Source organism: Otolemur garnettii, unplaced genomic scaffold (assembly GCF_000181295.1).
Source record: "Otolemur garnettii isolate 467f Iridium unplaced genomic scaffold, OtoGar3 scaffold00079, whole genome shotgun sequence".
NCBI classification, from domain to species: domain Eukaryota; kingdom Metazoa; phylum Chordata; class Mammalia; order Primates; family Galagidae; genus Otolemur; species Otolemur garnettii.
The window spans coordinates 8017231-8029727 of NW_003852474.1; the positions used below are offsets into that span (position 1 = coordinate 8017231).

Genomic DNA, 12497 nt, shown 5'->3' on the forward strand with positions numbered 1-12497 from the left:
GTCCCAGCTACTTGGGAGGCTGAGGCAGGAGACTCGCTTGAGCCCAGGAGTTGGAGGTTGCTGTGAGTGTGATGCCATGGCACTCTACCCAGGTGGATAGCTTGAGGCTCTGTCTCCAAAAAAAAAAATTTAGAATGTTTTCTCTTTCTTCCACCTTTATTTGATAGATCTTCTCACATATCCTCTGTGCCTATTTCTGTCCCTTCCGCATTCTCCATCCTTTCTTGTCTCTGTGCACTGTGGGCTGTTTTCTCACAGCTTACCTTCAGATATTCTTTATTGCTCTTATCCATCTAGTCCCTTCTTAAGTTCTACTGTATCTTTCAGTTCTAGCGTTATCAGTTAGTTTCTTATATTTTTAAATTCTCTGCAGATATTCTGAAATTTGTATGCTTGAACTTTGTTAAGTACAGTTATCATAAAGGCTGTGTTAAATTTAGCATCTGCAGTCTCTGCACTTCTGTTTCTTTTGTTCTGTTGGTGCTCATGTACTCTCACTTCTTTATGTGTCTGATTGTTGTTATTTGTGTGCCAGAGATTATATTTTTAGAATTGCTTGTGGAAATGTGTGAGGTTTAGGATGTTGTTGTCATGTTCCTTAGAGGACTTATCTTCTGCTAGGGATGCTAACTAGCAGCTCAGGGTCATCTCAGTCTATTTTTAGAGATTGAAAACAGTGAAAGGCATGATTCAGTCCTGCCAGTTTGTTCTGTCTGCTTTTAGTTTATTCTTATTCGTAGGGTTCTACTCCCAGGTGAGGAGATCTATGTCCTGGGAGGACCCTTGGACCCCAATTTTTGTTCTACCTTTGTGTGTTTGTTGAAAACATTGCCTGAACTCTCAGTCCCTCTTCCCCAGTTGTAGGATGCTCTCAGAAGGAGAAGCAGTCTGGTTTGCAGAGAGGAGGTGAGGTGGCAGGTCTCTAGAGATCTGTAGTCTCTTCTGAATCTTGCTTGTCCAGTAATTTTTAATTATTTGTTGGCTCTTTTAAAATGCGTTGAGGGGCTTGGCGGGCGGCTAAGGCACCAGCCACATACACCTAAGGTGGCGGGTTCAAATCCAGCCCGGGCCCGCCAAAACAACAATGACGGCTGCAACCAAAAAATAGCTGGGCGTTGTGTGGCGGGCGCCTGTGGTCCCAGCTACTTGGGAGGCTGAGGCAGGAGACTCGCTTGAGTCCAGGAGTTGGAGGTTGCTGCGAGCTGTGATGCCACGGCACTCTACCCAGGGGGATAGCTTGAGGCTCTGTCTCAAAAAAAATAAAAATAAAATAAAATGCATTGAGGAAAATTTTGTAACTATGTTTTGTCCAGCTTTACCTTTCCTCATCAGAACGATTGGTCTGAATTACCTAGGTCATCATATGTTAAGGGATTTTTCTCAAAAGTAGAGATTGTGACGTATAAAATGGAATATTGTGAGTTTGCTGTTCATGGATCATTTTAGTGGAAATGATTAAATTATAATTTGCAGTCCTTCATTCTTTTTCTTTTCTTTTTCCTTTTTTTTTTTTTTTTTTGAGACAGTCTCACTATGTTGCCTTTGGTAGAGTGCTGTGGCGTCACAACTCACAGCAACCTCAAACTCTTGATCTTAAGTGATTCTCTTCGTTCAGCCTCCTAAGTATCTGGCTATTTTTTTGTTGTTGCAGTTGTCATTGTTCCTTAGCTGGCTGGGGCTGGATTCGAACTTGCCAGCCTTGGTGTATGTGGCCGGCGCCATAACCGTTGTACTGCGGGCGCTTTTTTTCTCAAAAAAGCTTTAAACGTTTGTCTGGGATGGTTTTGTTACTTTGGAATGAGGGGAAAGGACCTTTAATACTTTTTTTTTTTTTTAGTATTTATCTCAATTTTGTTTTATACTTGCCCACTTCACCCCCTTTTAACTATTGTTAAGTATTTTTCATATTGGTCTTTTGTAGTAAGTATATAATAGACATTAAGTACATGGGGCTCTTAAATAAATTGACTAATGTATTAAACTTTTAAGATATATTTTATTCTTTCATTTACCTTTATTTAGCACTTTAATAGTTGCATTTAATTATTATGAGTTTTATCCTTAGTGAAAAATGGCTAGAATTCCCAGACTTGTTACTTGTAAGAGCAGGTGTATGGATATGAGGTCAAGACCTGTGTGTTAATGCATTTCCTAGATTCATTTAAGGCAGTGGTTCTCAACCTGTGGGTCATGACCCACAGGAACTGTATTAAAGGGCCATGGCATTAGGAAGGTTGAGAACTACTGCTTTAAGGTAAGAGAGGAAGTCTTACAATAAGTGGGGACTAGACAAAGTGAGCATCTTGAAATGATAAGAAATATTTAATAGAAAAATACATGGCAATTCTGGGACTTGATTTAATAATGAACCTATTGGGTATCCATGCCCTTACTATGGATGATTAAACATCATACTTACTGCAACAGTCACCAATATCATAACTCATCTGAGGAATTACTGAGAACAAGACATTCTCCTGGCAAACCTGGAAATCTCTTGTGACTTGGAAGGCAAGCCCCCAAGTAACTCAGTTAATCTTGGAGAAGCAAAGTTCACTCCTGTAGTAGTAAGGCTAATGTTAAACATTAAGCATTTTGTGACAGTTCCTTAAAGGATTAGTGGAGAAAAATTGCATTTAGTATTTTGAAGATCATTTCTTTACCAACCTTGAAGATCATTTCCTTGAGTACATACTCTGTTGGCACCTATGAGGTCATTTCCCCGAGCACGAAGCCCCTGCATGTCTTTGCTTAGTAATCTTTCTGCCCATTATGTATCTATTCAATAAAAGGACTCTGTGAGAAGTGCTGGGGGCTGTCCTGCACCTATGGTTAGCCTCACTTCTTGCAGCGTATACCTTTGCTTGATCATTTATGCGGTTGCAACACCTTACCCTTATCAAACTTTAAAAAAAAAAGTCTGCAGCATTAATCACTTTGTCTTCTGTTCTCATAGCACTTTGTGTTTGTCCCTAAAACTTTCATATTATCTTGTGTCTCTTCTGGGACTTAACTCTCTGAGAATATTTATTTCTGCCTGTCTTTTAGGCACCTTTTAAGTATAGACAGTGCAAAAGACAGTACAGATTTATAATAAATATAAATGTCAGCAAAGAGAAAATGCCACACACAGTATACTAAGAACAAAAATAATTTGAAAGAAAATACCTGTTAATGTGTGCAGATAAAGTGTCACACTTTTAAGTTGTTCAGTGAAAGATTCTTATTAATCAAAGCTGTTTTGGCTTGGATAATGTATAAGGCTTCATATGGTAATTTTTCAATATAAATGTATATAATTACAAGGAAAATATCTAAATAGTGATCATATTAATATTGTGAAGGATAATGCAGTCATATCACAAGATGTGGCCTTTTGTGTTAGAAGACTGACTTTACAGGGAGTTTCATTTAAGGCCTACTTTGACTTACAGTCTGTAACTTAGCTGACACTTGATACGATCCATTATTAGTCATCTTGGTGATTTTGTATTATAACTGGTTTAAGTGTTTCCTTTAGGAGAATGACAGATTTGCTAGTTTATTATCCATAATAATCTTTCTGCATCATGTCCCCTAAGTTGTACTGTTTTAATTGAGTTCCTTTATGGCTTTTTACAAAATAGGTGAATCTCACTGTGACTGTGCTATTAAGTGTCCAGTATACACCAAAGGCAGAGCTTAAGAGCCACATTATAGGGCGATTCATAAAGGGAAATATTATGCTAGATTCTATTACACTAATTAATGGTAACAAGTTAGTGGCCATGTTAGTTGGATTTGCTGATGTTTTATGTAAATGGGTGTTAGGATTGGTATTCAGGAATGTCCTCTTGAAATTTAAGATAATTGAAACAAGCTTATCTGTAGGAGGGTGTTTTAGGAACAAATTTCACTTGTCAAGGAGAATGATATACTTGGAAAATGTTTACTCAATATTTTAGATTTTTATTAATTGAACATTTGAATTTATCTTAATTTTTCTTGATGTTGAAAGAAAGTATCAACTTAGAAGTGCATTATGTTATGAAACTGACATATTTTTTTTCCCCCAATACAGAAGCTCCACCATGAGGCGAGGTGGATGGAGGAAGCGAGCTGAAAATGATGGCTGGGAAAAATGGGTGTGTTTTAAAAGAATAAAAATACTTAGATTGAACTGTCTAGGTATTTTTTATTTTTCTTTCAGTTTATAATGTGACCTAAGGTATTTTTAAATTGTAAATCACTACAGAAACCAGTTGGAATTTTCACAATGTATTGAAAGCTTTGCAGTCTTTATAAACTTTAACCCCTAAATTTTCCTCTCAGGAATTTTATCCTGAGGAAATAAATACTTTAGTATACAAAAATTTATTATATGATGGTTTTATTCCCTTATTACTAATTGTATTGAAACACAAGGAAACACACGAACATCCAGTTATAGGGGATTGGTCAAATAATTTATATATAGGAGAATACCATGTAGTCATTAACTAAACTCTTAACCTGGGAGGATAGCCTTGACAAAAACTATGTATTTTAAAGGAATGATATATATAATCCTATTTTCAAAATCTCAGTGCTTCAAAATAATTCTCCAAAATGATAATGATATACCAATTTTAATTTTCTTCTTTATGCTCCCTTATTTTCTGGGAAAAAATTTTATAATGAGTAAGTAATACTGTGTTTTAATAATCAGTGAAAAAAGTCATTTCCAAGGGCAGCGCCTGTGACTCAAAGGGGTATGCCGGAGGTGGCGGGTTCAAACCCAGCCCCGGCAAAAAAATTATTAAAAAACAAAAAAGTCATTTCCATTTTGGAAAAAATATACTTACCACTTAGTAGCCCCCTCCAGCTTTAATTTAGAGACCTAATAATGCAAATTGATGAAGTTTCGTTATTTCAAGGTTCGAGGCAAGTGTAGCTGAATTGTGGCTCTGTCAAGGTGTTTAGCAAAAATAACATTTTACATTCTTTGTGAGGTTGGTAGTTACCTAGTGAAAGTACTGCTGCAAATGGATTGACTACATTCGAAATTTACCCACTGTGGTGTTCCTTATATGCTTATCTACGTTTATGGAAGATTGCACTGGTTTGTCAAATTGCTTCATTTTACCTTAAATAATTCTTTAAGCTCCTTTTATGGAAGACAATGGAATCAACCTAAAATATGCCCTTAAATTTCTTGTCAAGTTCTTTATTTTTTTGGCCGGGGCTGGGTTTGAACCCACCACCTCTATATGGGGCGGGCGCCCTACCCCTTTGAGCCACAGGCGCCACCTCTTGTCAAGTTCTAATTGATTTAAACTTTGGGGTAACCTGCTCAATGATGTATATAAGAATAGTATTTTGTGGTATTGAAATTATTATTGACTTAATTATTTCTTCTTTAAAAGTAACTTTTATCATTTTAAGAATGTAATAACATTATTAAAAATTGAGTTGAGGCCTGGTGCGGTAGCTCATGCCTGTGATCCTAGCACACTGGAGGCCAGGGTGGGTATATTGCTTGAGCTCACAAGTTTGAAACCAGCCTGAGCAAAAGTAGTTTTTTTCTACTAAAAATAGAAAAAAACGGAGTCAGGAGGATTGTTTCAGCCCAAGAGTCGGAGGTTGCTGTGAGCTATGTATGATGTGATGGCACTCTACCCAGGGCACCAGCTTGAGACTCTTGTCTCCACACACACAAAAAAAAATTGAATTGAAAGAGGGCAAAGTCTTTTTTTTTTTTTTTTGAGACAGGAGCCTCAAGCTGTCCCCCTGGATAGAGTGCTGTGGCATTTTTCACGGCAACCTTCAACTCCTGGGCTCAAGCGAGTCTCCTGCCTCCGCCTCCCAAGTAGCTGGGACCACAGGCGCCCGCCACAACACCCAGCTATTTTTTGGTTGCAGCTGACATTGTTGTTTGGCAGGCCCGGGCTGGATTCGAACCCGCCACCTTGGGTGTACGTGGCTGGCGCCTTAGCCACTTGAGCCACAGGCGCCGAGCCAAGAGGGCAAAGTCTTACTTGACCTACCTGTTTTATTGCTTTGCCTTGTTCATGTTTTAGAGGTCACCATTATATCTTGGGTTTTTTCTATATTATTCTTTATTTAGGTAGTTTTTTAAATACAAGTTTATTTGGCAGGGTGGGGAAGAAAAATGTAACTTTTGTGATTTGTTTACTTTTTCTTTAATTCTAGAGTGAGTATATGGCTGCCAAGGTCCAGAAATTGGAAGAACAGTTTCGATCAGATGCTGCTATGCAGAAGGATGGGACTTCATCTACAATTTTTAGTGGAGTTGCCATCTATGTTAATGGATATACAGGTTGAGTACTTTTGTTTTTTAGGTACCCTGTTTTAGCCTGTACTTTTATTAGGAGTGAAAATGATTTGTTTTAAAATTACATAGATGTTTGTACTTATATATAAAAATGATTTTAAAATAATAAAAGAATAAAATCCTCCGTTGAGATTATCCTCCTTTGCTTTTCTTTTCCATGCTGCTTTCACCTGCTCTTGTGTTTATTTTATCAGAGTATATAGTTTAAAACATTAAATGAGGCTTAAAATGAAAAAACAGTGATCCTCTTGCTTAAATATTGATTGGGAACTCCGATTGTACATAGGTAGGGCTTGTGAACTGTGAACTTCACTAGAGGGGGATCTGATAGGGCCATTTCAATGGTACATCTCCCACTATAATTATCCATAGATTATTTTGGGTAAGGTGGAATGTGTTTTCGTTTGATTTTCCTAGAAAGAATCTTTTGGTTTCTTGCCTGGAGAAGGAAACAAATCTTGCTGCCAATATTTTGGTTGCCAAGGGGACAAGGAAAGGGCCAGAATTCTCACAGTTTAGTAGGTGGAATTTCACTTAATCTCCCTATCCTTTAAAAATTTTTTTTTTGTCTCCTCTATCTTCTTCCCCAGCAGCTATGCCTGTTGTCCTTGAGTCTTGTATCTGGAAGGGGTAGGTGTTGTCTTGTAATTGGGTAAAGAAATCTGGGAATTCTAGTTTGCCTCTTAGGTAGTTTCAATCATGAACTTCCTATTGTAAGACTTTTCCACACAATCACTGTTGAAGGTGTCCACTGTCTCTGTTTCATGAGTTTCTCTTGGTTTTGCTGTAACAAGCAGTCTTTTTGTGGGTTTCCATATAGCCAGCTTAGATTTTATCTTTCTCTAAACTACACAAGTCAATTAATACTTGTCTACTACCAATCAGATTTTACTCCTAAAGTTTTCTCTTGATTCTTTCAGGGATTCAACTCCTTATCATTTTAGTGTATTTCTTTAAGTGAATGGCTATAAAGATTTGTATTTTCCCCTCTCTACTTCTCAACTGGCTGATACTTGCTTATCCGTTAGGTCTGTGTACATGTCTGATTGTTTTCATATAGGGTTAGGTGACTTCTCATGCTCTCCTGGAGATAAGACTCCTTAAATGAATCTGCATCTTAGTATTTATTAGATTTCACTGTAGTTGCCTGTCTACTAGACAAGAAACAGGAGCTACATTTTCATCACTCTTCTATCGTTAGTGCCTCTGCAGTGACTGGAAATAATTATTCAGGAAATATTTGTGAAATTAAAGTTAAGTATTAAGTAACTGATACGTTTATCTGGTTTAGCGTGAGTAGAGTGTACCGTTGTAATTAAGAATTTTATTAGGCATCACTGACATTGAATTTAATCTAAGAATGTTCTCAGAGTGGTGCAGCTTTGGGAGGTATGTACATCAAGCTTGTAACTTTTTTAGTTAGGTGTCATGGCACATTCAAGGTCGTGGACTTCCCTGAGTTAATGTAAAAGATTAAAAATATTAATAAAGACAGACATTACTTGTTACATTAGCCAGTTGTGAAAGTCTCTGGTTAATGAGGCTATTATTCCTCTAAGAGGAAGAAATAGAGAGTTTTGTGTGAGGGGCAAAAAATGAATATTGTAGTAGTCAGTTTCTTGGTTGAGAATCTAGAGTTCTAATTCTATATTTGTCACTAAAAATTTGTGTGAATGTAAGACATTTTCTATTTGGATCTATTATTATCCCTATTCTTTTCTTTAAGAAAGGGATGATAATGGTTATTTTTGCCCTTGTTATTGTTAGGATTTTGTTATTATTACACAAATAAAGTTCCATTATGCTGAATTTAACAGTGACATGCAAATTGTGGTGATATAAAATAACTATTTTTAGACAAATTTTTAGCTTTGTGAATACTTACAACTTTAGCAAGTAAAGAATAATATTTTAGATGTAGTAAGGTAAGTAGGGGGATACTGTTTTTTTGTTGATTCTTTTTTTTGCAGATTTTGGCCCAGGCTGGATTTGAACCACCCACCTCTGGTATATGGGGCCGGTGCCCTACTCCTTTGAGCCATAACTGTGTCTCCATAGACTTTAATATTTCAAGTTTTTTTTATTCATTAAAGCTTCTAGTTCTGTCATCTGAGCCTCTTATTTCATAGCCATTGTCCCTTAGCTGAATTAGCATTGAACTTCAGCATCGAGAGAAGATCCCCCAGCTCTTCATATTCTGTCTCTTACCAACCTATTCTCCTTTTTCCCCCAGAAAGGTATCTTTTTCTTGTTAAGATTAACTTGCCTTTCATCCATTTACTAAATTAAACTTTTTTTGGAGATCATCATAGTCATATGCAATATTAAGAAATAACATTGAGCGCTGGGTGCAGTGACTCATGCCTGTAATCCTAGCACTCTGGGAGGCCGAGGTGGTTGGATTGCTTGAGCTCACAAGTTTGAGAGAAGCCTGAGCAAAAGCAAGACCCCCCCAAAAATAGAAAAACTGAGCAAAGAGGATTGCTTGAGCCCAAGTTGGAGATTGCTGTGAGCTATGACACCACAGCCCTCTACTCAGAGTGATAGCCTGCGACTCTGTCTCAAAAAAAAAAAAAAAAGCAAAAAACATCAAGGCTATGTGCATCCCTAAAATTTCAGCACTTTGGGAGGCTGAGATGGGAGGGTCACTTGAGGCCAGGTGTTTGAGATCAGACTGGCCAACACAGTGAGACCCTGTGTCAACAAAAGGAAAAAAATAAGCCAGGTATAGTGGCAGCTGACTGTCATCTTAGCTACTGGGAAGGCTGGTGCAGGAGGATTGCTTGAGCTCAAAGGGCCATGTTGCAATAAGCTATGATCATACCACTGCCTGTTAGTGTAGGTGACAGAGTGAGACTCTCGTCTCTGGAAATAAAATAATACGGAGAGATACCATGAACCCTTTACCCAACTTCCCCCAGTGGCAGCATCTTACAGACTAGAGTACAACGGGAGAAATTGACATTGATACAGTAAAGATACAGAACATTTCCTTACCACAGAAGTCTTTCATGGTACTCTTTTATAACTACACCCACTTTCCTGCTCTTGGCCTCCTCTTAACCCCTGGCAACCACTAATCTGGTCTCCATTTCTAGAATTTCGTCATGTCAGAAATGTTATGTTACTAATCCATACAGCATGTACCATTTTGGAATTGGCTTTTTTTACTCAGCATAAATTCTCTGGAGATTGATTAAAGTTGTTGCCTTTTTATTGCTGAGTTTATTTCATAGTACGGATGTACCACAGTTAATCGTTCACCCATTAAAAGAACATTTGGGTTATTTCTTGTTTGGGGATGTGAACACTTGTATATGAGATAGTGTGTAAACAAAAGAGTACAATTGTTGGGTCATAAGATCATGATAGTTATGACATTCGTTTTTGTAAGAAACTGTTTCCCAAAGTGGTTGTACTGTTTTATATTCCTATTAGCAATGTATAAATGCATTTCTAGGCATCCTTGCCACCCTTTAGTGTTTTTTAATTTATTCATATTAATAGATGTATTATGGTATCTTGTGTGGTGTTTTAATTTGAATTCTCCTATTGGGATTAATATCGAAGATTCTTTCATGTGTTTGTCATCTCTATCATCTTAATTTTTTTTTATCCATTTTCTAATTTATTTGATTTTTTTTATTGTTTGTGTTTTTTTTATTTGTTTGGCTTTTTTTTGAGACAGAATCTCATTCTGTCACTGTGGGGTAGAGTGCCATGTCATCATAGCTCACAGCATCCTCATGCTCCTGGGCTCAAGCAGTCCTCTTGCTGCAGCCTCCCTAGTAGCTGGGATACAGACGTATGCTAGTTTTTCTATTTAGTAGAGACGAGGTCTTGCTCTTGCTCTTACTCAGGCTGATCTCAGACTCCTGAGCTCAAGCCATCCACCCTTCTCAGCTTCCCAGAGTGCTAGGATTACAGGCATGAGCCACTGCACCCAGCTACTCTTTAGCTTTGGGAGTTTTATATATTCTAGATGCTGTTCTTTAGTCCTATATGTGGTTTGCAAATACTTTCTCCCAGTCTATAGTTTGGCTTTCCTGGCATGGTGTTTTGCATAGCAAAAGTTTTTAATTTTGATGGGATCTGTTTGTCAGTGTTTCTTTTTGTGGATTATATTTTCAAGTCTAAACATTTACTTGCTTAATGTCAGATCCCAAAGACTTGTTTTTTTTTTTTTTCACGAAAGTACTGTAGTTTTATCATTTACGTTTAAGTTCATATTCCATTTTGAGGCTTTAAAATCTGTTTTGGTTTCTTTGCCTCTGAATTTGTTGAAAAGGCTATTCTTGCTCCATTGGATTATTTTTGCACTTTTGTCAAAAATTAGTTGGACGTATTTGGATGGATCTCTTTCTGGATTCTCTTTTGTTCCATGTGTCTCTCTTCCTTCACTAATGCCATAGTGTCTCAGTTATTATACCTATGAGGTAAGCCTTTAATCAGGTACAGTGATTTCCTCTCACTTGATTCTTCCTTGTCAAGATTAATTTAGCTATTCTAGGGTCTGTGCCTTTCCATTAAAAAAAAAAATTTTTTTTTTTTTTGGAGACAGAGTCTTATTATGTCACCCTTGGTAGAGTGCTTTGGTGTCACAGCTCACAGCAACCTCAAACTCTTGGGCTTAAATGATTCTCTTACCTCAGCCTCCTGAGTACATGGGACTACAGGCGCCCTGCCACAACGCTTAGCTATTTTCTCGTTGCAGTTGTCATTGTTGTTTAGCGGGCCCTGGCCGGGCTCAAACCTACCCTGCTAGCCTTGGTATATGTGGCTGGCGCCCTACTCACTGAGCCATGGGCCCTGAGCTGCATACAAATTTTTAACTAAACTATTTCTTTGACTACTAGGTACCCTGCTGGGATTTTGATGAGAATTACATTAAACTTGTAGATGAATTTGGAGAGAATTGACATCTTTTCTATGTTGTTTTTCTAATCTATAGACATTCCATTTCAATTTATTCTACTTCAGGTGATTGAACAAATATATTTTGGACACTGCTTATGTGTTAGGAACTATACTTGAAAAGAGATGGCAGTTACTTTTGTGACACAAAGGTAATCTCTGAGAGTTAGACATTAATGAGCAAATGAGTGGAAACACCAAAGAGAGGAAGCAGTTGCCTTGGGGAGTTGGAGTGAATAATTACCTAAAGGAATTGACATTTTTAGCTGGTTTTTATATAAACAGTCATTTAAATGTAAATAGGTAAAGGCATTCTAGTCCTAATGCTTACCTACATTTTCTTTTCACCCTCAGTGTTCTCTAATTTTGGTCAACTGGCTTAGTCACACATTCTAGATTTGTCTTTTGCTGTTCTTGTTTCTGTTCTTTTGCTTCTAATGAAAAGCTTCCTTTCCCTTTTCCATGAACTTGAATTATATTCAATGATTAAAACCCATATAAGATTAGATTTTACCTCCTTACCTAATCCAGTATTTAAATTTCATAGCATTGTTGGTAGAAACATTTATTTTGATACTTGACTTTTATCTCGTGTCAGGTCTTACATATTTAGATATTAAATTCTTTGGAGTCAGGAAGGCTGTTTTATGCCAAACATGGATCATCCATAATACTTGAGGGCCTTAAGTTTGCTGTTGTTTCTGCTTCTTTAGGTCTTTACCATTCAGTTCTCTGTTCACTATTACTAGCTTGAAGAGACCTTCCCTGTCCTTATCTAAAACCTGTGTACCTTGCCTTTAATCACTCTCTAACTCAGTGGTTCTCAACCTTCCTAATGCCGCAGCCCTTTAATACAGTTCCTGTGGGTTGCAATGCACAGGTTGAGAACCGCTGCTCTAACTTCTTATCCAACTTTCTCTCTATTCATTGCATTTATTTGCACCTGGACAGGCATTATTTATATAACACATTATTATCTGTCTTGCCAGGGGAATATAAGTAGTACCACAGGGCACATGTTGGAGTCTTGGTCGCACTGTTTCCTTGGTGCCTAGAACCTTACCTGACACACTGTGAATGCTCCATCAATATTAATTGAATAAATGAATAAATATCAGGTATTTGTATTTGCATGTTGGAATGTTAAAATATTTTTACTCATTTTAATTCAGTCATCTTTTTTTTTTGAGATGGAGCCTCAAGCTATCCCCCTGGGTAGAGTGCCATGGCATCATGCTCACAGCAACCTCCAACTCCTGGGCTCAAGCGA

The 12497-nt window shown here is 37.4% G+C and overlaps 1 protein-coding gene across 5 annotated transcripts in view; it reads left to right on the forward strand.

Moving 5' to 3' along the window:
• The window catches only part of REV1 (REV1, DNA directed polymerase), an 85147-nt gene that overhangs the window by 20811 nt on the left and 51839 nt on the right, over positions 1 to 12497 (forward strand). For all 5 annotated transcript variants that reach the window (XM_023515779.1, XM_023515778.1, XM_012807939.1 and 2 more), the window contains exons 2-3: positions 4061 to 4124; positions 6172 to 6298. Coding sequence is in view for 3 of the 5 variants with exons in the window: in XM_012807939.1 (XP_012663393.1) it covers positions 4071 to 4124; positions 6172 to 6298 (181 nt within the window). In the remaining 2 variants the exon portion in view is untranslated. The remainder of the gene's footprint in view (positions 1 to 4060; positions 4125 to 6171; positions 6299 to 12497) is intronic.